The 24,269-nt window shown below is 39.1% G+C and overlaps 1 protein-coding gene across 1 annotated transcript in view; it reads right to left on the minus strand.

Moving 5' to 3' along the window:
- The window catches only part of pleca (plectin a), a 296,093-nt gene that overhangs the window by 121,935 nt on the left and 149,889 nt on the right, over positions 1 to 24,269 (minus strand). Inside the window, exon 3 of the mRNA XM_069195270.1 lies at positions 7,770 to 7,831. Coding sequence (XP_069051371.1) covers positions 7,770 to 7,831 — 62 coding nt within the window. The remainder of the gene's footprint in view (positions 1 to 7,769; positions 7,832 to 24,269) is intronic.

A 24,269-nucleotide genomic window follows, 5' to 3' on the forward strand; every position in this document is an offset into this window, starting at 1 on the left:
GCACACTCAAAGCCCTGCCTCACACACTTCAGCACCCACACACAGAAAGCAGCTGAGGCAGAAATGTTTTGCTCCTTTTCAAAACAGCTCAGGGGTGAGGATTTCTGGAATACCTCAGTTTGATCCTGTTCCAGGTAAACTGCCAACTTGAAGAAAAAGCCCTGTTCAATGAATTTTGATTACCACTCCTGTTTTAATGGTTTGTACCCATACCTGGCAGTGTACCCTAGTTACATTTATCTTCAAGGACAAAATTGGTTATAATACTAAGTGGCATATATGTGAAAAATGATATCTTCTTGATAGCTGTCCCATGCTAAGGTTCTCCATTACTGCCACCTTTGTCAGGGGGAGTGCAGTGTATCCTTAGGGCATGACAAGTCCCGATGCTACCCAAAGGAATGTGCTTCCCATGGGACCATTTGAATGTGTACCGATTTCTGTTGCTCCTGCAACAGGATTTATTTGGTGTACTGTACTGTACGCCTGTGTTACGGGGTCATTGGTGATTTCTTCTGTGATGGGAGCCTGGCCTTTTGGGACACTGAAATTCAATGCTGCCTGGGGGAAGTGTGTTAAGATAAGATCACTTTATTAGCCATATACAATTTCTTGCATTAGGAATTTGTCTTTTTGCATAACCCATGTGTTGTGGGTCTGCAGGAGAGGAGACAATCAAGCCCACATTAAAACAAGAAGCACCCTCCTGGATGTGTACTGGCTAATTTTATGAAAATTATGTAAGGTGTTTTTATCTGACTTAATATGCAGACAACCTTAAAGAAACACCCCCTTATTATACGACTACTCACTGACCAACCTGTACGCAGTCCAAACTTCATCTAGAGCCCAACAAGCAAGATGCTTCAGAATTGTCATTGGCAGTCTTAAGAAATATTTACACAAAGCAAACTGGGGGTCAAGTACAAGCTAACCAGGCTTTCATTAATCCAGCTATCAATGAGATTCTAGCAATTATTTAATCATTCTTATTCTGCAGCATCAAGACTACCCATTATCGCTTATTCATTAGAAACAGTTACCTCAGACTATTGTACTGGTATAATCACTGGTTCCACTACCAAAATGCCCTAAAACAACCGTATAAGTAGATAAAAGGAATAAAAATGCCACCACTTAGGAAACCAGTAGGCAGATATTTTAGCTTTGGGAAATAAATCAGCCCTTTGGCTTAGATTATGTATGCATGCCCCATTTCCAAAACACAGAAAGACCCAACTGAAGATGCTTTTAAATTATACATTCTTTAAGTTAGAAGCCAGTTGAGTGTGTGGCTTTCTTTATGTGGGATTCAGCTTAATGTTGAATTTGACAGAAAGCATCTCCATCCAGAAACTAACTGTAAACTCTGGAAATTAAGCACAGCTGGCTTCTGACTGAATGCAGACTGCTGCCCGGCCTCCTGTGCCAAGCAGCCCAGTGGCGTCTGTGGGCCTGATGTGCTACCGTCCACTTGGCAGCTGGTCAGGTGCCTGAGAACAGAATCTGGCGCTTAAAGGAACTAAAACGAATCCAGATGCTTTGGGGGAATAAAAACGTCTATCTTTAAAGATGGTATGAGCTGGGTATGTTGGCAGGGAACAGCACTAAAGCTGTGTGGAAAACTCTTTTTTCACCAAAAGCGCTTTTCTTTAAAAGTTCATTAATAAGGTGAGACTTGTGAAGGTCTGTTGTATACACCACTATCGCATTTATTTCTCAAAAACACAATGAAACCCCACTGGTTTTAATTACAGTAATGAATAAGTAATGATTTTACTTTGGCTTTTGCAATCTAAAAAAATCTGGTCTATTCCTAAAACCCTTTTTTCAAGAGCCAAAACTGTCATACAGAACTCCCTTTGCTTAAGTCTGGAAAAAGAAACTGAAAAGGAAAGGCCACACAGAGAGAAATCAAAGCCCCTGTTCGAGCCATGAACAAATCTATATCAGGATTTGTTCTTACTCGCTTCTAGTCTAACCCACCACAGCAACGTGCTCAAAGGAGCTCTCCTACAAGTTTGTGAAGATTCCTGAAATGCCTGAAAAAAAAACTCATTTTGTGACTGGACAGGCGGAAGAAATTGCAGAAAGTCTAAACAGACTGCTAAAGCCAAACGTTCACAGGCTCAAGACGGAGTCAGCTCAGAAATAGCATTGGTATATTTATTGCTTTCTGGGGTTAAATATGCATGGTGACAGGGAAATATAGATGTGGCAGCCGCCAGACAAGCACACAGATATGCGTCTCTTAACTCCAGGACTCTGGTGAGATGAAACTCGATGTCTCAATATTTTGATGTCATGGATACCACTACAGTACGCCAACTATAGTATCTACGGTTTCTGTATGAGTGGAAGAGAATAACCTCATTGCAGTGTAGTGAATTTATCGGGGGTACATCTTTGTATGTGGTTTCGCATATCAGTAACAGCAGATGACTGAGCTATTGTAGATACTGAGGGGCATTAAAAACACTGTCGTTTCCAATACCTGTCTGTTGAATTTTCATGTCCCTCAGCATATATGAAGAAAGAAAAGGAAGTGTTTTCTTGCAGATAAAGATAAAAAACGGTAGTTTCAGGAAGTTTCGGACAAAAGTCATTTTTGAGCTGTTTAGAAAGACAAAACCTCTGTGCATAAGATCACAAAGGAGAGTGGGAGTCTGGAACAAGCTACCCAGGCATATTGTCGAACCCGATTACCACTACTTCTCTCAAGAAATGGCTGGGCCAGATCCTGAGACCCCAGATGCACCCTTATCAGGACAAAACTGATTCAAGCGTCTTGACTACTTTTATTTTTACTTTTGCGAGGCTATGGATTCACCGATAATAATGTCATTTCAGTTTTCTTTTAACACTGTCCACCATCAGTTATTCAAATGTGTGCTCTGATTGTACTCGAGCAAAATCAAAACAAGAAGGCTCAAAATGAACATTCTTATCAGTAAATGTAGTGACATGTCAGTATAAACCTGCAAAGAAATATCCAAAATTAAAAACAGTTGACTGCAAAAGTACTCACTGCCTTTGCTACATACTGTACTGTATTAAACAACATCTTTTAAATACTCGCTTTAAAAATGTATAGATCATATATAATTCAACACAATCAGACATCATTGGAAAGGGATAAAAACTTTTGCAAGGCACTGTACAGTAGTGCATATAAAATGTAAAGACTGTTTTCTTAAATTAACTATTGAGTCCCTTTTCATTTTCAGTGTCCTATTGTATTTAAAAGGCTTTTGAGTCCATAAAGTTATTCATGCAAACTCCAAATAAGCTTTTATTCAAATATATTTATAGGGTAAAATATTAATGTAATCGGCACTGCAAAACTTTTATAATTACTTAAAGACAACAGGGAGCAGTTTTAAGGTGTCTGTAGTCTATGATTTTCATCTGTTGCATGTGTAGGAGGATCATTCTGGCTCTTCATATTTCCCTCCTCCTACTTATCAGTTACCTGCCTACTCTAATTATGTGATTACCCGAACAAATGTAATACCTCTCTCCAGGATTTGCAATATTGTATAGGTATAGAACCTTTATTCACATGGCTTTTAAGTCATCAACAGAAAGACTTTGGAAACTACATTTGAGCCAGTTATCGGATAAAGCAGAGGATCAAAAATGTCTACCTCTTGTTGACTGAGGTTCCACAAGACTGTCTTCAACTAAATTCAAACATTTTTTGAAGAATCGCCATGAAACTTTTGTTGATTTGAATTGTTGGATCACAAATGAGTCAATTGCTAACAACGGTTTCACCTTCTCAGAATGACAATGACAGTTTGGACAATCTGTCTCGAGGGGGCGGGGGTGGGGGGGGACAATCTTTTAACACCTTCAAACTGACACAAGCAGGTGGGACTTGGCTTTGCATTTCGTTTTGGAAACGTTAGAGCCCTTCACACAACTGAAGGCTTTCAAGCTGCCGCTAAATGTTTTTGCAGAGACAGTAAGCCATTGTGTGTCTGTCAAAGTGTCCACCACCCTGCCCCAGAGGGAAACTATCAGCTCAAACACAAAGCCAGCACACAATGTAATTCTTTGATTAAGAAAAAATGAATGTTTTGGCCATAGAAATTTTACCAGAAGATTAACCGTGTAAAAAGGAGAACTGTAAAAAATGACAGCGTTTTTGTTTACCTAAGACAGAAAGCATGCTATCTTCTATAGAAAGATAACATCTGTGTTGCCAGTGAGATGGTTTAAATATTAACAATACTTTATGGGGGAGTTTTTGTTTAGGGTAAACAGGTTTTTCTGGAGAGCGGGGGTGAACCAATTTGTTCTTAATCAAATGGATGAAGCACTAAATTCAACAGGAACATGCAAATAAGGTACATGTAACATTAGACAAAGAAATGGAAATACAACCCCACCTTGTGCACTGTGCTACCAGGAATAAGCTGCTTCCTGAGAATGGATGGATGTAGAAGTTTAATACATAAGAATACTGATAGCCACCTAAAGCATTTTGCCTGTTGCAAATTCAAAACTGTCAGCTGAAGCAGTGAGTGAACGATTAAGTAAAAGGTTCAAATGAAACGATGGGATAATGGCTGGTGATTGAAAGGGAGGCTAAATGGAACCCTTGTCTCTGGAGGACTACTTTACAGCCAACTAGTCAACAACTGTGAATTGAAGAGTACCTAGATCATTGTTATTTGTAGGACTCCAGTACAGATAAGACCAGTTAGAGCCTCACACTCAAATTGAGTCTACAGCCCTCCTGAAGTCATACTGCCACAGTCTCTAACCGTTAAGACTTTAAACATTGGTCTGAGTATCTGTGCTTTTTGACAAAAGGAGTCAAGTTTTGGATGTTTTGGGGTTCAGTAGGTCAAATTCATACTTTTAGTAAGTATGAATTGAAATGTCAAAGCACATGGATAGGAACAAAAACATTTACTGTTATCAAGGCTAACTGCAAATCAGTAATAGATGAACCAAGTATTAAACCTTCTGGTCACATATACAATTCTGCTTTATATTCCATAAACTGTATTTTATATTCAAAATACACAAATTTACTGGCATCCATCAAGGATTATACATTTTATGGGCAAAACATACAACATCTGATTTTATTGCTTCCTTTTCATTTTAAAAATTCTTCAAAGGATGAATGAGGCCATTTCCATTGACACTGCACAATAGTAATAAGGTGTTCTTCATAATTAAACCACACAGCTGCTCCTCCAAACAAATATAAACTCAAACACGTATGGGCACGAGGTGCCAAAGAGCCTTGCCGTGAGCAGCTACAGAATCAAGTAAACCGCAAAAGCTATGATTCAGACCAAAATCGTTCTGACATTTTTCAACCGCTGTTCGCTCAAGCTGCCTCATGGGTTTTGTCCTGGTTTGTCTACAGGGCTGCTGCTGCCATGGCAACGCGCCTCACTCCTCACCACACAGCAGAAGCTCACTGGCCCAACACTTCCTCTCCAGGCACCCATTCCTTTACCGCGTCTATACAGTGTTATTAAAAGTGCAGATAATCTATAAGGCATTGCAAGTTCTTTGATTGACTACTATTCATCACTGACATCACCAGGAAGTCCAATCGAGACCATTTTTAAAGAGACTCCTGGAGAGTAAGGGATAGGCAGAAAACGGGCTTTAGCCGAATGAGAGCGGAGTGAGGCGAGTCGTATTTAATAACTAACACTAAAAACAGATCATGAGGTTGTACACATCACAGTGTTCGATTTCATAACAGCTACAAAATCCAAAATTTACTTTCAGGTCCTAAATTCAAATAAATACTAAAACATGCAACAAAAGTAGAAGATCTGAACAGTATGTTAACTCTACAATAGTAGACTTTTTCTTTTAATATTTAAATGTTCAACTGCACTGCACATTTTCAGCTTTCCTGGAATGCAGAACCTTTAGGGAATCTTTGCTTTTTACTGTGGGATACAATGACTACAGAGACAATGATTACTCTTCTTTCATAATCGCTACTGTTTACGGATGTCCGAGGCCAAAAAGTGGCGATGTCATTAAGGTTACAAATTCCCATATTTCAAAACGTAAGAAGTTAGAATGTAGAAACGAGTGTAGTAATTCTCTGGTGGATTAAAAGTATTAAGAGCCTTTCTATGTTTTCTGAGGTAAAGAAACTGGTAATCAAGCACCTACAATGACCACAAAAGCCAAACCTTGTGAAAATAATGCAGATGCTTGGTTAATCTGTGACTCTAAGAACCAGAAAGCTGTTTTGTAATCACTTGATTTTTTGTGTGTTCTTTCATTCCATATGCTGATAATGACTACAAATCAGAAGCATTCCTAACAACAACATTGTATTTCAAAAGGTAAAATTTAACCAACACTGATATAGCCTTTGTTACATCAACAAAGATTTACTTCAGTCATCTGTACATAACTGGTTCTATGGGGGGAAGCTACACAAAGAAACACCTTTAGCCCTAGACTGCATTTTAGGAATTACTATACTGAGGTGAGAGTTTTTTAGGCATTTTAATCCACAGATCTCAATTTTTTATTTTGAATTTTATGGTTACATTACTTTTACCGTAACTTACTTCCATTTGGTTAAAAAACAAGTCAGTTCCTTAAGTGTTAATCGCATACTGGTCCACAAGCGATGAATGTTATCTGTTTATCTACACTCAGATGTCAGAGCATCAGTCATGCAAGGACACACCTTAAATCTTTCCAAAGAACACATTCTTACAAGCATGGGCACTACAGTGGTGTAATAAATGAACAGATTCATGCTGGACTGAATGAAATGTTCTACTGAGATAATGACACCTACTTGCTAAATTGGTTTACTCTACAGAGTTTTATTTGTAGTGCAAATTCCTCACAGGTATGGGATATATGTTAGAGAATATCTAACAGACAACTGCAGAAGTTTCAATGCTGCTGGGTGCCCTGACAATATTGACCAAATATGACATTTAACTCCTAGTCCTAAAATTTAACATTAATATAAATGAGGGGCTGCCAGTAATACCATCTTCTCAGTTGATACATTTATATTGGCTTTTTAACATTGCTCAATTATGTGTGACATTCCCCTCTGAAATCCCTTTATCTTAAGCAGAATCTTTGCTGCCCTGTTAGGGCTATAAATGTGTATTTTACCCAGTAAGTCTGCTTAATAACATGTGTTTTAATGGTATAAGCCAAATAATTGTTGTCACAATGCACACTTGCACTGCTTATGCATTCATGGCTCTGAATATGTAGGCAGAACCTTGCTTAACTACTTTAATTGTAAATCTGAACCCTGAATTTGTAAGCATGGAGATTTAAAACACATACTTAAACAGCCCATGCTTCACAAAGCATTAATTACTGCATTAAATCAGCAGCGATCACAGACTTCCATGATACATCGAGATCCTGGTACTGTGTCAACAGTTTTAAATGGGGAAGATGAAGAAATGAAATGTGTCAAGATTTCCCTGTGAAGAATGTGCATCCTGAGAACAGCTCACGGAAAAAAAAATGCCATCTTATCAATTGTACAAATTAACCAAATGCCATGTCTTCAATTGGACATGTATTGTGTGTTAAGTTAAAATACATCAAGGCCTATAGGTGTTTTTGAGATACAGGCCAGAATTCAGGTGTCCCACTAGGAACGAAAACAATCAACAGTGCTACCCATGCTTTATAAATGTATCTGTTCCTACATAAACTAATGCATCAAATTCTTGTTTCTGTGGAGCAGGGGGTGTGGACAAGCAGCACTAAAACACAAGCTGTCTTACCTTTATTAGGTGTTTGTTGACCCATTTTGTAAATGTCTTCTTCTGTACTCGGTCTCTCTCATCTGTTGAAGAAACAAACGGAAAGATCTGCTTTAACTGTGTTGAACAATTCTATCAAAACAGAGGCACAAATGCAGAGTCTTGACACAAAATAAAGGTTAAAGAGAATTTTAGAATGAAAGGAAGGGCACTAGATTTATACATACTAAAAATAATCTTTTTAGAGAAATTAAGTGACAGGGGAATGACCAGCACTTTAGGATTCTTGAACAAAGGAGAGGCATGACGAATGTGATGTAATCCATCATCATTTAAATCGTGTAATGGCCTTTTTTTAAATACTTCAGCAAGTATGGAACGTGTTATCTCACAAAACCAGACCAAACACCTGGAGATGAAGAGTGATTTCACTGTTATAACCAAAACACAGTGTAAGCTCATCCTGAGTCACCGACACAAGCTGCCCTAACATTTCACAGAAGAGGGAGGATCTCATGCCCTTGCAAACTGGATGAAGGACGTCACTCCCACATCCTGCCAGGAACGTTTGCCTGGGTTCTCTAATCATTGCCCCGGGCAGTAGAAACAATGAAGAAGAGACACTCGACCCCAGCCTTGACAGAGGGCTGATGTTTGACCTGCTAACAGCAGACTTATCAGTCATCCTTGCCTCTCACTTCACTCATCTTTGCACTAATGACCAGGTGGAGAGAGAAAGCAAACAAGATGCAAGAGGAGCAGGGAGGACTGAAAGAGCTGCCCTGACAAAGTACAGCTGACTTAGCAGATATTCAAGATCACAGATTTTTAACCACATGCTTGTATATGTGCTCAAAGGTTTGTCATTGCACAAGAATGTTGCAGCAACACAACTGTCTAAGAACACTGTAAACTAGTGGGCATAATGAGGAATGAGACTTGGAAAGTCTCGAGTGGGATTTGCCCCTATCAATACCAATATTTCTTAAACAAGGACACCATATTTCTGTGAAATATTTCTCTTCATCACCCTCTCAAGGAAAAACCACTAAGAAGGGATTAAAGGAATTGAGCAAATTGGTTAATTTAATGACTGTCCATTGGAAGATTCCAAATCAAGGAAATCAGATGACTGTCCAAGAGGTTGTTGCATGTTCAGACTGCAGCGATGAAAGGTATCCCATTGAACAATAAGAGTAAAAAACCACACAGAACAACATGATAGGTCACAGAGGCGGTCAAAGCTGTTGCTAAAATCTATCCAAAGATTTAAATTTAAAGATTTTTTTAGATTTAGATCTAAGTTCTGTAAGGGATATTACAAAACACATATCTATTTGTTTAACTATTTTATTATTATGATCTGTTTAACAAGCCTGTTCCATCATGCACAGTAATAATTTGTGCTCTGCATTTATGGTTTCACATACTGATTTACCCAGCAGTCTGTCAGTGCTTGCTTTACTTGGAAAACTGCCCTGCCACTCCTGGGGTGTGCGAAGGACTTTTTTTTTTACTAGGTTTTATTTTGCTGTTCGTTTGTCATATTCTGAAGCATTGAAAATAAATGCAAATGTTGCTCACCAAAAAGAAGATCAGCATCAACCTCACATTCATATACACTATTGAGTTCATTTGTAGGGCTGTAGACTGCAGTCTCATGAACACTTTTTGTGGGACAAAATTATGTTCTATGTCCACTGATACTTACTTTAAAGGGAGATAATGTGTGGTCCCAAACACTAGGCAAAGAAAGTATAATGTGCTACAATCCCAGTTGTCAAAGTGATCTGCAGCTCTGATACTCTAATCAAATTATGTTAAAAGAGACTTACAATGGAACAGGGACTGATACTGGTAATGTAATTCCGTTTTCTGCTCAGATTAGATGCTAGTTAGTCTGCAGTTCAAATATGGCACCTTTTTAAACATGCAAATGTAATAAATTCAATACCAAAATCTATCCCCCTCTACTGCAGCACTCTCTCATTCAAATAAATACATACTAGGAGTTGCCATGATAAATAAAAAAGAAATAGTGGTGTGCATGTAACAGGAAGTTAGCAAACTCAGTCCTTTATACCACACCCCGGAGATTATTAGCAAGTGGTATTCAAGCGTCAGTGACTCATAACATTAAAAGAATCCCCATGCTGCTTCATCTTCAAAGATCTGTTATCTGCTGCTGCTAGTTGCCCTGGCAATTGTAGCCTTCTCCATTGTGGAACAGAGCTGACTGCTCAGCCACTTAATGATGCAGGAGTCACCCTCCTGGAAATTCCTTTATATGTGCTGTTCAAATAAAGGACTGTACATCCACCTACACACTGGTCGTAAAGATTAACATTTGACAATCTCATCTGAAAAGAAAGCTGGCCTCTGACCTGTTGCACAAGGTTTCAATATCTGGGCCTGTATAGGGCATCACTGATGCTATTATTCTGCAATACACCTGAGTAATAAATTCTTGACCACAGTCCCACACTAATCAGGGCCTGTACGAAACGACAGCTACTGCCTTGACAATGGACAATGTAAACTCTTTGGAAAGGAAAATTTCTTGGAACTTACTGGGCCTTGCATACAAGAGCTAACACACATACACATCCAGTCTTTTCTGCATCTATCCGACTTCTTAAATGTGCTGCACCATGTCGATTTCCAAACATCTGCAGCCACCTCCCTTTGCGTAACTGATCCCACAGAGAAGAGTTTTACAAACAGAGCCACCCAAAACAAACTCTGTGTAATGTAGGACACTTCAGTGACAAAGTGCTGGAGCAGAATGTGTTGTGGGAATTGGTGATCTAATGGCAGCCAAAAAAGTAGTAAAACACACAAAAAAAGCAGAGAGGCTTCTCAAAATGCATTAAAAAGGGGAGAAGCCAAAGCAGGTTTAAACTAATTTTAACACTACTATATTGTGAATGTTACACATATACAGCTACAATTTCGCTTTCTTCAGATTTAAAAATACCATTCATGAATCTAAATTAAATTAATCACAACACGGAGCCAGACACCCAACATCTTTCCCCACATCTAAGCTAACCGTGTGACTCATTTTTTGTAATACACCAAGTTCAATTAAAAAAAAATCTTTAACACACTTTCACCGTAAGCAGCTCCTCCCTCCAGAGCAGCAATTTCGCTTCTTACCAGCTCTGTCATGTACAGATATGTTGGCACAGTAGCCAAAGAAAGAAATTATGTAAAATCACCTTAAGGACAAGTAAACATTTGCAGTTCCCTAACACTTGTAGAAATAATTATTTAAGTATGGGTAATGTGCTACATACTTAAAATGAATCGTTTATTAACAGAGAGGGTGAATACAGTCTGTCAAGGACTTACAATAATTGTATGCCTAACTCTTTTTCCATGTGGGTAGCTGCGCCAGCATGCGTAGGCTGCAAAGCAACAAGTAATAGGTTTATTCCATGCTGAAAAAAAAGAAGAAAGAGAACACAACGTTTCGGCCGTGGAGCACACCTGAAGAAGACTCCACGGCCGAAACGTTGTGTTCTCTTTCTTCTTTTTTTCAGCATGGAATAAACCTATTACTTACTCTTTTTCCATGTCTGCTCACTCACAGCCTGCAGAAGAATCAGCTTTATGTACTGTATCTCAAAGGCCTGCTTATAGCCAATAGTACTGGGAACTCCACTGACGCATGAAGGGGTGTGATTTGCTGAAAGTCATACAGTGAAGCTCAGCTGAGTTGGGATTTGAATCATGTCCACCTCTTTGACCTGGTATGGTGACTTAAAATAAAGGTCAAACTTCAGCAAAGTCCCACATTCTAAAATTGCAAAAATACCAAAAAGTACTATAAAACTGTAGCAAAAAGATCTGTATTAGGACGCATATGAGGTAAGGACTGAGCAGCAGGATGCTTGCAGTGAATACAATGTAACATACAAAACTTCTTTAAATCTATTTTCCCTTCTTTTTTGCTTTCTAGCTTGTTTGAATGAAAATTCCACCCTGAGGGATCTTCTTAGAGGCTGACCACAAATGTCATAGCTGCTTGAGAGAAAGAAAACACATTCTGAGAAAAAACAAAGTTTAAGATCAACAGCTAAGCGCTTCTAAGCTGTAAAGCTCTAATGAATGAGGGAAGCATATTTAGAACAACTCCACACAGCCGAACTGCTGTAATCAAAAAGCTGACTGCTCTTAACCACGAAAAGCCAGAGTGAAAGCTGATGCATTTCTAAAAATTGCTACCAAATGAACAAACCTCTCCCTGCTCTCACGGTTACCCGCTGCAACCTAATAAAAAAAACAATGAAACAGCACATTCAAAAGCCTCTGCAGTTTACCAGCTCTTTGCTACACCTCTGCCTCCTCACACTGCTGTCATGAGCTCAGAGCCCCTCATGGTGGTACCTTTTCTCTCATCTGTTGCTTTGAGCATCCCCATGTAGTATCCCTCCTCGGAGGAAATCCGGTCTCTTCCCAGGCTGTTCGTGGAGCGGTTTTTGTATCTCTCTTGCCCAGCCATCTTTGTAACGATGGGAAATCCAAAGTTTAATTTTGTTCAACACTGCTGATACTGAGCCTTCTTCCTTTATCCCCGAGTTATGACTGCTGCTGGAGTACAGAATGTCCTGGAGTGGGAGTGTGTGCGTCTAGGCTTCTATTCACGCTTAACCTATAATTTCTCTCTCTCTCTGGGCTTGCTAGGCTCTGCCCTCTTTTTTTTTCCTTGCTAAAACGTTCAATGCCTGCAAGCTACATAGTCAGGTCCTGCCACAGACAGATTTGTGTTCTCTGCAGTACTGAACATCCTGGCTGTGCGAGGCCCCTCCCTGGGCTGTCACATAGGTGTGGTCTGAGATGAGTGGAGAGTGTAGGAGGAGAGGCAGGGAGTGAGCAAGCTAGGTGTGGCAACTACGCAACAGGGAAGAGGTACCTCCATCTGCGTTACTGTGTGACCACAGGGATTCTTTGCTGTGGGGGAAACTAGCGGAAAGAGGAAGTGTCTGTTGAAAGAAACAACACGGAAAACTGCCTTTTGCTCAGCACTCTTGGCAAAAAAAGGAAGGGAAGGTGTAGGCACGAGCTGAAAATTATCTTTTTTCACCTTTAAATTTTACCCGTCCAGCCTGGAGCGTATTTTTTCCCCCTGCACCCTCTCCGGGATTTAATCATTAATTTAGCCATAAACATTCCAGAAAAGCTTCCAGGGGTTGGTCCATGGATTGCAGGCAGAGGGCTGGGTCTGGGTGTGGAAACAATGAGCCTGTGGGTTGAGAACAGCTTCAGATTTCACTTCAGGTACTCGCATGTTACTTTACAGGTAACTTCCATATACTGTACAGCAAAAAGACTTTTCCTACACTGACATACTGAAGGAACAGACAACAAAGTCCCATAAAATCGGATAAAAGACTTCTGTTTTTACTGTCGGTCTGTGCTGTATTAGAAATGTTCGGAACCATCAACTTTATAAAGCCAGACAATGGGCAGAACCCTTTGAAATTAACTGTTACACAGACCTAAAACAAACTGCTTATGAATATGAAAGGAGAACCCAGGTGGTAAAGACCTTAAAATAATGGTTGATCTAACTCTTTTCAGTCTCTTCAGATCCATTTCATTGTCTTTACATGTTTATTCGTTTATAACAGCCTGTATAGGAACCAGTGTTATGTAAGGAGACGGCTGCATATAGCCAATGCTACTGGGAAGCTCACTAGACCATACAGACACGTAGTCCACCGGTGGCCTGTGGGGAGGGCAAATTAAAGGAAATTCCACACAGAATGAAAGTGAAAAAAGCAGCTTATCCCCATGTTAAGGTTTTGGGTTGGCAGGCAACATTTTGCTAAAGGGCACTGAAAAGAAATACCATCTGTGTCCAAACTTTTCCATCCCTGAGCAGCACCTCACAAAAACTTACAACAGCTCGGCTGGGCTGTTTCCAGAGCTTATTATGCAGGACTGAGGGTGATGGATCGAGAATGAAACCTACTGTACAGAATAAATAGTATACTGTAACTCTGAAATCATCAAACAGTGGTTACTTGAAAAATTACATTTTGTCTTGGAAGCAGATGAAGCTAATTTTAGGAGTGAACACAATATCTAATACATGTTCATTTTGGTGATAAAGGACACATCCTAAACTTCTCCAGTCTTTATGAGGCCAGAACACCTCTCCTAAATCAAAACAGCCTTTATTGCAGAATATGTATTAACAAAACATTAGATCTCAACATCAAGAAATTGCATTTTTGTTCATCATATACAGAACCCATGTTTCAAACAATATACCTTCCAATGAGAGAAAAAGTTCCAGCAACCAAGAGACGTCTGGAATCCAGACTGACAACGACAATAAAAAGGCAAAACCACACATTGTAGGAAATATGTATAATAAATTAAAGAGAACAGGTTTTGATGAGTGCCATGTTTTTCCATCTATTACCTTTTATGACCATGAACTATTATTTCAGTTAGCTAAGAAATATAAAATTCCTGGAATTGCTGATTTTGCAGCTGCTTGTTCAAGCTTGAAATTGTCAGAACTTCTGTCACCACTGGCAGAAATACGGCATCTTCATTTCTCTCGCTTAAAGAATCTTCATCAGCCTTATAGGCACACTTTCAACAACAGCTCCAGAGCAACAGGTACAAAGTCCCAACAGGCAAAGAATTAAAGACATGCAGAATATGACTTAAATGCAGTAAAGCTTCTCAAGCAGATCAGAACAGCAGATTGCCCATATGTAATTTGGTAGATCTTGTTCTTGGAACATAAAACTCACGGCATAGCTTGAATTTTTCACATTTCTCTCATTTTTTTAAAAAAATATTTAAATAAACACCAAGTAAAGTGAGAAACACATTGCCCCCACTGTCTACCGAAGGAGGTAATGAATGCCTTTTTCTTTGGATGTTTATGGCATATACAATATGGCAACTTGTGAAAAACTGACAGACTGCTGAAGCCTTATAGTTGCAAAAATAAATTATTTTCTACAGACTCCTGGGTCTTGGAAGACAGAAAAGGAGTGGTGCATCTGTCTGTAAGTAAGCAGTCAGTATAGACAAGCACAAACAAGCATGCTGGAACTTAAGAGACTGCAGGGTCTGACAGAGGTTAGTCTAATACTTCCAAAACTTAGAAAGACTACGCAACCAAAAAGGTATGATTTACAACACCCCGGCAGGTTAATGCATAATTGAAAAAATGTTTTGACATTTTTTACCTATGTTTTTTTTTCTTTATGCGCATAAAGGATTATCCACATAATGGATTATTCAAAATTAACTCAAATCTTAGTTTTATTAATTTGGCTAAAGGTGACAACATTTGGGATTAAATCTTCTCTGTCAAAATTAAGAGAATCTGTTTACCTTAGAACAAAGACACAGGGCACATTTCACAGAATTACTTATAAATCCAGAACAAAAATCACATTAAAGCACAGTTGATCTCTTCTAGTTGGCAGATCTTCATTTTTTTTTTAGGGTTCATGGAAAAATGGCTCAATCAAAACCAGTTAATTCAGCGACGTGTACATTCAATAATAGTGTTTATTGAAACATACAAAAAATATATACAAAAAACATAATACTAATTGTACTGATTTCAAAGCCTACCCAGAGGGTTTTGCAGTACAATTTATTTCTCATAAAACAGTTAAATTGGGTGCTGCCACTGCACAACATCATGGTTCTGGGCAGTAGTTAGAAACTGTTGATGACAATAAAAGCCACAAAAAGTCTTGGCTCAAACAGACCAGCCCTGACCAGATCCAGTCCAAGGTCACACTGCAGAGTCCTGGCAGGTGTGCTTGTTTGTCCATACTGTGGATGCATCTCTTTGTCTGTCAATCCATTCCTCAGGTCTCAATAACTTTTCTTTCCAAGGACGGGCATTGTTTTCCATGTTATGTCTATTGGCAGATCCCTTGCAAATGCTTTCTTTTTTTCTGATGGCTTTGTGCAATTATTAACTTGCCCTGTTTCTGCTTCATTACTATGGCAAACATGCTTGTTGCCTGTGCCTCCTGATTCATGCTGTGAGGCATGTCGCCTCAGTCTGTTTAGTACACTGGGATACGGGAGTGTGACTGTTGCGAGGCTTACTTGCAGGCAAGAGGAAGAAAGGTCTAAACCCCCCCCCCCAGCAGGATCTGAAGAGACACTGCCTCGTTGAGATCTACCACATGGACACTACATTGAGTTCATTCTCACGCATCAACCAATCCCTTTTGAAAATATAAGACCACAGGGCTCAACGAAAAGCATGTGAGTGGCCCTGAAACAGAAAGACTGGGAAACGGGAAATAATGGGGGTCATTTTACTATAAAAAACTCCAGGAATCATCTCATATCATTCTCATCTCTAAACCTATTTGTCTTTGAGACCATCGCCTGGGTATTCAGTGTAAAGTACTACTTTAACATTTGTGTTTAGCATTGGAGACAATGGTAATTGAGTACTTTGCAACTCTTCTTTAATTATTATTTAACTATTAATAATTTAACTATTCTTTAATACTGTCATTAAACATACAGTATACCAAAGGAATACCATACAAATACAATAATCAATTCATTCTAAGGGTGTTTACTTTACTCTGCTTGCATCCACCACACAAATATGTTCACAGAAAAAGATTCAACCTTTTCTCCATGTCCAATTCACTGCAGTGAGAACCATGGTTTTACACAGATAATCTGTTACCTTTACTTCTCTTTCTCTCAAGGTGTGTGCTTCCAAAGAAAGCCCTTCCTCTTCCATGAACGATGCTGTTAAAAATCTTCTCACGCCGTGTGGACCACAGGGGCAACATCCCTTTGCAGCTCAGACATTTTTGATTACCTCTGGTAGGGTATTAACTAGGACCAAGCGAGCTACAGAAGCCAGATGGCTCCCCTGTTGGTAATCATTCTCATGGTATCATGTAAGCAGAACTGTGAGAAGTGTTTCAAGACAGAGATTTTCTCTCGTAACCTGCCAGGGAGTTTACAACTTTCCTTAGAAGAAGAAGACAACGCATAACTAGTTTCCATATTTTAATCTGCTTAACCAGAAAAACTTACTTTACTTGGGGTTTTTTTAAGCAGAAAAAATTTGGATTTCTTTTTTCAGACTTAAGAGGCTGGGAAACAGTTGAAATTCTCTGGGGCAATACACAAGATTTTTTTTATAGTAAAAGGAAATTCTTTAGAACTGTATTCAAATTCTTATTTGAATGCCAGATTTCAAACATAAAAAATCTTTTACTAAAAGCAGTTACATGTGTGTAAGGAACCTAATCTCGATTCTGGGTTTTTACTGCATACGAGACTGAACTTGGGTTCCATGATGCTCATTGTGAAGTAAAATGTAAAACTGAAAACTCGGGACACCACCTCTTTCCTGCACACTCAGCCGTTCCTCAGGAATGCTGGAATCCCAGTGTGTTACATGGGATTCCATTCCCATACCACCTACGCATTTCCTGATTCCTCGCGATACCATTTTGTTGGTTTGCATGCAATGTGCAATCATGCACGTTTCTGTCTGTCCATTCAGAATCACTTTGGTTAAAGTGATGGCGGTTTCTAGCAGAAGAAAAAGGAGGCACTGCGTTGAACAACTTTCAAAGCAGCCGCATGTGAGCCATTAGGCCATCAGTCTTCTGGTTTGTGAATGCAAATGGAAGAGGACTGCATTTTCTTTAGCATTTTCCTTTAGCTGCTCTAGCTAATGTAAAGATCCTAGACAGATCTCCAGCACATTCCTAAAGCCATTCATTATCTCCAGTTCAGTTTACTACATGGTTTTCTACAGTTACCACTGGCACAACCATCAGGTGGACCCACTCTGAATAAGCAGACTGAAGGAGTTATACAAATACTTCTTAATTAGGAAAGGAATTGCAAATCAACTGATTTGCAGTGTGATCCATATAAACATCATGCATGCAGGCAGTTTGACAGTGCAACTAACCACATACAGTAGGAACATTAGAATGGTTAACAATAAATTTGGCTATTCACAAGCTTACTGAATGAAGACTTTGATCAAGCCAGATCTCAAAAGATCCCAGGGTCAGCATCATAGATATGTCTACATAGGTCTCGTGTTTCCAGTGCTGATTTTGGCTTGTAAATACTATAGACCCCTGGTCAGTGCATAAGCAACTAACCTTAAGACTGACCATTAATGTCTAATAAAGTATTTTCAAACACATTTCAGTATGAAGCATTCCCTTAAAAACATGCAGGCCTTATTGCTTTGCATTATACTGTATAAGAAATCAAACTAGAATGACAAATATATAGATGACAATAATAATAGCTTTTATACTACAACTAATAATAGCTTTTCTTCACAAGCGATGTCAAAGCCCTTTACACATACTGTAGTAGATAACTCCCTTCATCCACAACCTTACGTGAAGCTTTAATAAATGCAGGAAACACCTTTGAAGAGTCCCTGCTTTGTGCATATGAAATTGCAAAATCGTAGCATTTTGCTCAGTTTAGGTTGTCTTTATGTATTAATCTCATCAAGTCTAAATCCCTGTAAAATATTCATGATGATAAGGATTAGTTTTTCTTTAATATTTAAGAGGAAGATCTGACAACCCAGAGTTAATTGTATTTTCTCTCATTTCTAAGAAATGTTAAGGATCTCTGAGCAAAAAGAAGCACAAGGAGTAACCATTTATAGAGCATTCAGACAACAATTTTCCAAGTTGGAAATATGCGCTTTCTTCCGTTCAGTAAAGTTTCCATCAGATATCAACGTGAAACGTCGCAAGGCTACGAGGGGACAAGCGATTCAGTGCTTTTCGGCCAAAAAGAGGAAGGGTTCAAATTGTCGTTTTAGTAGAAATGACAGAAGCAGCCAACCATTTCATTTTGACAGCCCTGGGGACACAGAAAGTGTTGCACCTTCTTCCCGCTGCCCTGACGGGCATGTCGAGCCCGGAGCCGCCGCGTCGCTGCGGACCCGCAGTCCCAGCAGGGCCCCGTCCCCGTGCCAGCTCTCCCAGGAGCGAGTGGGAGCGTGCGCCGGCTGCCCCACCCCGCGCAAAGGAATGTTCCGAAAAGGCGAAAAAATGCAGCACACACCTACAGGCAGTGATTAATTGTGCAGACAGTGCATGAATCATCTTAAGCAACACCTAACAGGCCCTGATAACAAAAACGGACCCTTGGGCACTCCTGCTGCAATCTTTTTGCTGGCAAATGACCTTTAAGCCTGATGAGCTAAGCCTGCTGCTTTGGCATTGTGGTGCTGCTGCTCAAGGAATAGAGCTGCACTTACTTTACACAGCTGGAGACACTGCACTACCAGGAGGGGGATTCTGAGTCTAATGTGGCTAACATTTAATATGTAGATGGGAGCAATTGTTAATGAGTGTGTCTCACTGCTCCATCTGCTGTACTTTACTGTACAGAGAGCTACCTCACCCTAGCCCTCTCTCAGAGTCCCGTCTTTCAATATGTTTTGGAGTCCACCTGCCCTACTTTATCACAGGGCACTTATCACAACCTAGAAGAGCGGCACATCACGAATCCTGACCAGTGACAGCAGGTGCTGCACACATGCCAAGGAAACCAACCTGACACAATCGCCCACCCCCTGCTGAACCCAACCAGTTTAGTTTCACTTGCAGTTCCCCGGGCCTGAACCAGAATTTCTGGATTAACCTGGACTCAAGGCTATTTAAAATTAATATTGACGAGATGCTGTTTTTCTTTAGCTGGTATCATGAGCTTCCTCAGGCAGTGTTCTGTGTCCTTTTTTCCCCTATTTTTTACGACACAATCAAAACCAATTGTTACTCTAAATAGTTGCTTTTCATCGGGAACGCAACCTTAAACTCAGGTTACAGATGAGAATTGTACTTTTATGGAAGCAAGAAGTTCTCAATTCCTACTTTTCGATCGACTTTTTAAATTTAAATACATTTAAATTTTCTCAGCTTCAGATCTAAGAAAAAACTTTGATTTTTGCTTAGCTGAAACTTTACACAAAACAATGGTTATTTGAAAGACGAAGCTTTTATTTCTCTAAATGAATTTAACGAGGTTGTCTCCCCCTGCTGGTGAAGCAGTGTACTACAATACATGCATTTCTTAACTACAATCGAAGAGTAGCAGCGCTACGGGACAGAAACACAGCTAGCACAAATCAATTTCAGTTCTTAAAAAACATTAGTTTTTTAGTTTTTGTCATACATGTGTAATGCTTGCTGGTTATTTTAAAAGACATTTAAGTTCAACATTTTAATTTTGACTTTTATTTAATACCAAGTTTCAATTTCCAGAAAAAAAATGTTATACTTGTTTCCATGGTGACGCTCTCCAACACACAAAGGCTGAAGGAAGAAGGCCATCAATCAAACTCATTTATTTATTTTTAGACCTGTGGTTTGCGTTAAAAACCAGACCAGAACAAACCAAGTCAATGGGGACAGAACAGCCAACCCTTATATTTTCTCTGAGCAATGAACCTTTTTATATTTCATATACACGTGATTTCCGTCTATTCAGTATTTCCAATTCACCTTACCACACAGAAAAACATTCCAAAAATTACAGCTATTTTTCATTTCAAATCTGGCAAAGGATAGTTAACCCCATGCTTCACCCTTAAAAAGGCTATGTTCTTAGCAAATAATAACTAATTGTACTTAATAATGTTAGAAGGAAAAGATGTTTTATAATTTTAAAAGTAGTTGGCTTCCAAACCAGCACGTGTAGTGCTAAAGCTGAATATTGTAAAGAAATATGGCCAACATTCAGGTTGTCCTCTTTTTTAAGGTTGGCCCTCTGGGCTAGTTTAAGGTCTTCTTCAGCTCAACCGGGAAAACTCCTGTTACGGGACGCCGGAGACTCGGGTTTTATCCCATTAGGTGATAGACAAACTGGGGCAGGAGCGAATTCGGGCAAGAACCCGAATTCGATACAATATACAAGCACACGTCTGGATGCGTACAAATTAGAACAATTACATAAATATTAAATCTCTAAAATTATGTTAGACTTTAGGGACAGCTTGAAAACATATGACTAAGCAGCACTTATTTTCATATCTAAAAATGGACAAAAATGCTTTATAAAAGTAGTTATACCTGACAATCATTTGGGTTCTGTTAATAAATAATTGATCGTTAGCAGCACCTAAGTACGATATCAATTTTACTTAGATTCATATTAAGAAATACTGGTGGTGCCACACATTACTAAGTGTTTCGTAACTCTTAACCTGAATGCCTCTGGTTAATAAGGGTGTGTTCCACTGTGGAGGCGGAGCGTCTGCCACCGGTCCAGGCGGCCTCTGCCCCGCCCCCCTGAGACTAATCTACAGGTTCCGCGCGAACCCTGCCCTACAGGAAGCGTCTTCACTGATCTAGCCAGTACAGCCCAATCGCACAATAGAGAGAAACGTGACACACGGGGTGGGACTCGTGCCGCAGTTTATTGCCTTTTCTACAGGTCAGAAGCTTTTGTTTCAAAAGAGACAAAGTATAATGATTGGAGGAGCTTTAAATACAATATTCTAACTTATGCCAAGTTTATTTTTCATATTATTGCGACGTCCGATACGTTTGTGGAAGCTTATATTCGAGAGATGGGACAATAATTTTGCACTTCACTCCAATTGGAGTAATGTGACCCTGAGGCCAAACACACACTCAAGCTCATACTTCTGTTACCTACTCCTTCCGACACACAACTAATCTCTTAAAACCCCCGAGGCAGTAACAGGTATTAGATGGGCATGTGTAAGCAATTCAGTTTAGCTTAGCCAGCATGATTAGACATCACTTTCTTGAATTACTTATTTGCATTCAAGTAAGTCTGGATGACTTTTAAGCAGTAGGTGTATATTCCTGCAGTATATCCAAAGTTTTTTTTTTGTCACACATGCTGCTGTGAAAACAGACAATTACAACAACGCTATGAGTCAGAGATGCACAAGATCTTGATTTCAAACTTACGAGGAAGCAAATTGCAGTACATTCAATACCCAGTTCTGCTACACTGAGGCAGTTGGCATGTGTTCAGAAGGATCTTCCACTTTACAATTCCCACCCTGATGTGGAGTCAGTCTTGCCAAAATGTAATAGCCTGTATATTTGTATAACCTGAGGGAGCGAGGCCCAGTCTCCAGACAAAGTATAAAGGCTAGTCATGAGACACAGAAACTGGCAGATTGTCACTTGGAAAACACTGGCAGACAGGAAAACACTTTAATCTAAATGGAAACTCTGAAGCTAAATTTATATGCATCCTGATGAGTGTCCAATTAGTCATACAAACGTTTTATACAAACATACGCACACAGTGCATTGCCATATAAATGTATATTTAATGTGCAGGGATATTAATATCAAATAAGAAAATTTCATTTTAAAGCATGCTTTCTGGGGGCAAAAGCATTGATTTGGAATGCAAAATGTCATTTATATATACTGTATATAAAATCCTGTTGGCTCAAGAAATTAATAATCTGCCTAGAATTAAAAGAGTTTGGATCTTGTCTGAATTGAGGAATCAGGAATCCTGATTTTGAGTGATGTTTTTAGGTCTTCAGCAAGCTACAGCTGAGTTCACAACACTGGAGCCCATAGATTTTAATTTTGCACTTGAAAACATACTTTAATAAAACACACAATCATTCTTTTTTAATGATTCTTTTTTGCATGTGTGGCAAAAAAAACAACTTTGGTTATATTGCAGAAACACACCTACTACATAAAAGTCAGACTAACTTTAATGCACATAAACAATTAAAGTGATACAGTATCTAACGCTAGCTAAGCAAAACTGAACTGAGCTACTTTTTAATAGAATGACGATGCAGCTTTGCTATCTAAATAGATGAATCCAGGGTTTGTATGTAGAATGTAGGACAAGAATCCATATCTCTGACAATCTGTTTCATAACACACTGTACTGGATATGTGTCATACGTTAAAGAGGACAGACGTACATGGATCATTTAAGCCTTTTGTAACATATTTAAGAATTCTCATGATGAATTGTTAATACGTATTTCGAACACAAAGTATGACATTTACTATTTACAATACGCTGTTCAGTGTGAAGCGAAATACTCATTACATACTTCAATAGTGAAATGGCATAAATGCAGCTGGCAAATAAAATAACGTTTACATATTTGTTTCAATATATCTGCAAAACAAATGCTGGATCAGGTCACTGTATAAAATTGTTTTATTTCCTACCCCTCGGCAATATATTTTACATTACTGCACAGTGTAATACTAAATTTACGAAATAAGTAAAATGCAACGTAAATTCTAATATACAGCCAAGCCATTTAACTCTAAAACAATAACTGTAAATACATGCGTTTAATGTTGGAATTCTCGAAGTAGAAATTAATGATACTACACTCGCATACAAACACTGCTTTTAGCGAGATAAATCGTAGCAAATGCGTCGCAACACAAACGCGCGGTTCAGTGTGGATCATCAGTACCCAATGGGTTAACAAGCTACTCAAACAACGCCCCCACATCCAATACTCCTCCCCTCCCGAGTCGAACGTCAATACTCACCTGCGCAGCACATTTTACTGTACAGAAATCCGCTCCTCTCTGCGTCGCTCATTTCATTCAGATAATTTGCCCGTTCGTTAATTATTTCTCGTTTAAAGGCGGTGTACCAGGATTTAGCTCCTGCGGTGAAGTCCGAGGAACGTGCCATCTCTGACGGGGAATCGTCTGCAGAAACGCTCTTCCTAATTCTATCTACACTTTGCTACACACAGGCATTTGAGCTAGCACGAAAGACTCAGAGAAAGCTGCTCTGCATTAGGGAGAGAGAAAAAACACGGTGCTGTATGTATCCAATTACATATAGTGTAGTTTTCTTTCCCTTTCAAAGCCCTGCCCATTAAAACGGAGAATAGTAAAAAGAAAAAGGACAGTCCCTTTTCGCGTGTCACCACGCCCGCTCTGAATGCTCTTTCGTGACTTGATCTAGCTAGGTACTCTATAAACTTTCTGTTGTTTTAAAACAAACAAATCAGAGTCCAAGAACCAACCGTCTTAGACTAGAATAGAATTACTGAAATTCACGAAAGTTGCGTACTTTAGGTCAATTTTGCCAGCCAACCTAAAAAATCGCTAATATAATTGAGTAATTTTCTAAAACGTATACGTTTATTTTGCACTACAGGACATCAGGCTGGATTATTTTGTATTCTCGGTTTTTAAGTGCTTTTTGGCTTTTTATATACCTTTTATTAGTTTTCCAAATACGAATGTGTGGACAGAAGCTCAAGGCAGTGTTAAAGGTCCTAAGAAAACTAGAGACAAAATGTCGAGCTTCGCCCAGCTCCTAATTTTCCCTTTTTAAAACAAACCGCGGGACTGTTTTGCTAAAAATCCATCAACACATCTATACGAAATAACATTTGTATACACTCAATTAGTACAACTGTTTAAGATTCTCCTGTAATTTTTAAAGAGATTTCTTAGGCCGCTAAATGAAATTAACAACTTACGACGGCAATATCTAGCCTTC

This window comes from Lepisosteus oculatus, chromosome 10 (genome assembly GCF_040954835.1).
Source record: "Lepisosteus oculatus isolate fLepOcu1 chromosome 10, fLepOcu1.hap2, whole genome shotgun sequence".
Lineage (NCBI taxonomy): Eukaryota > Metazoa > Chordata > Actinopteri > Semionotiformes > Lepisosteidae > Lepisosteus > Lepisosteus oculatus.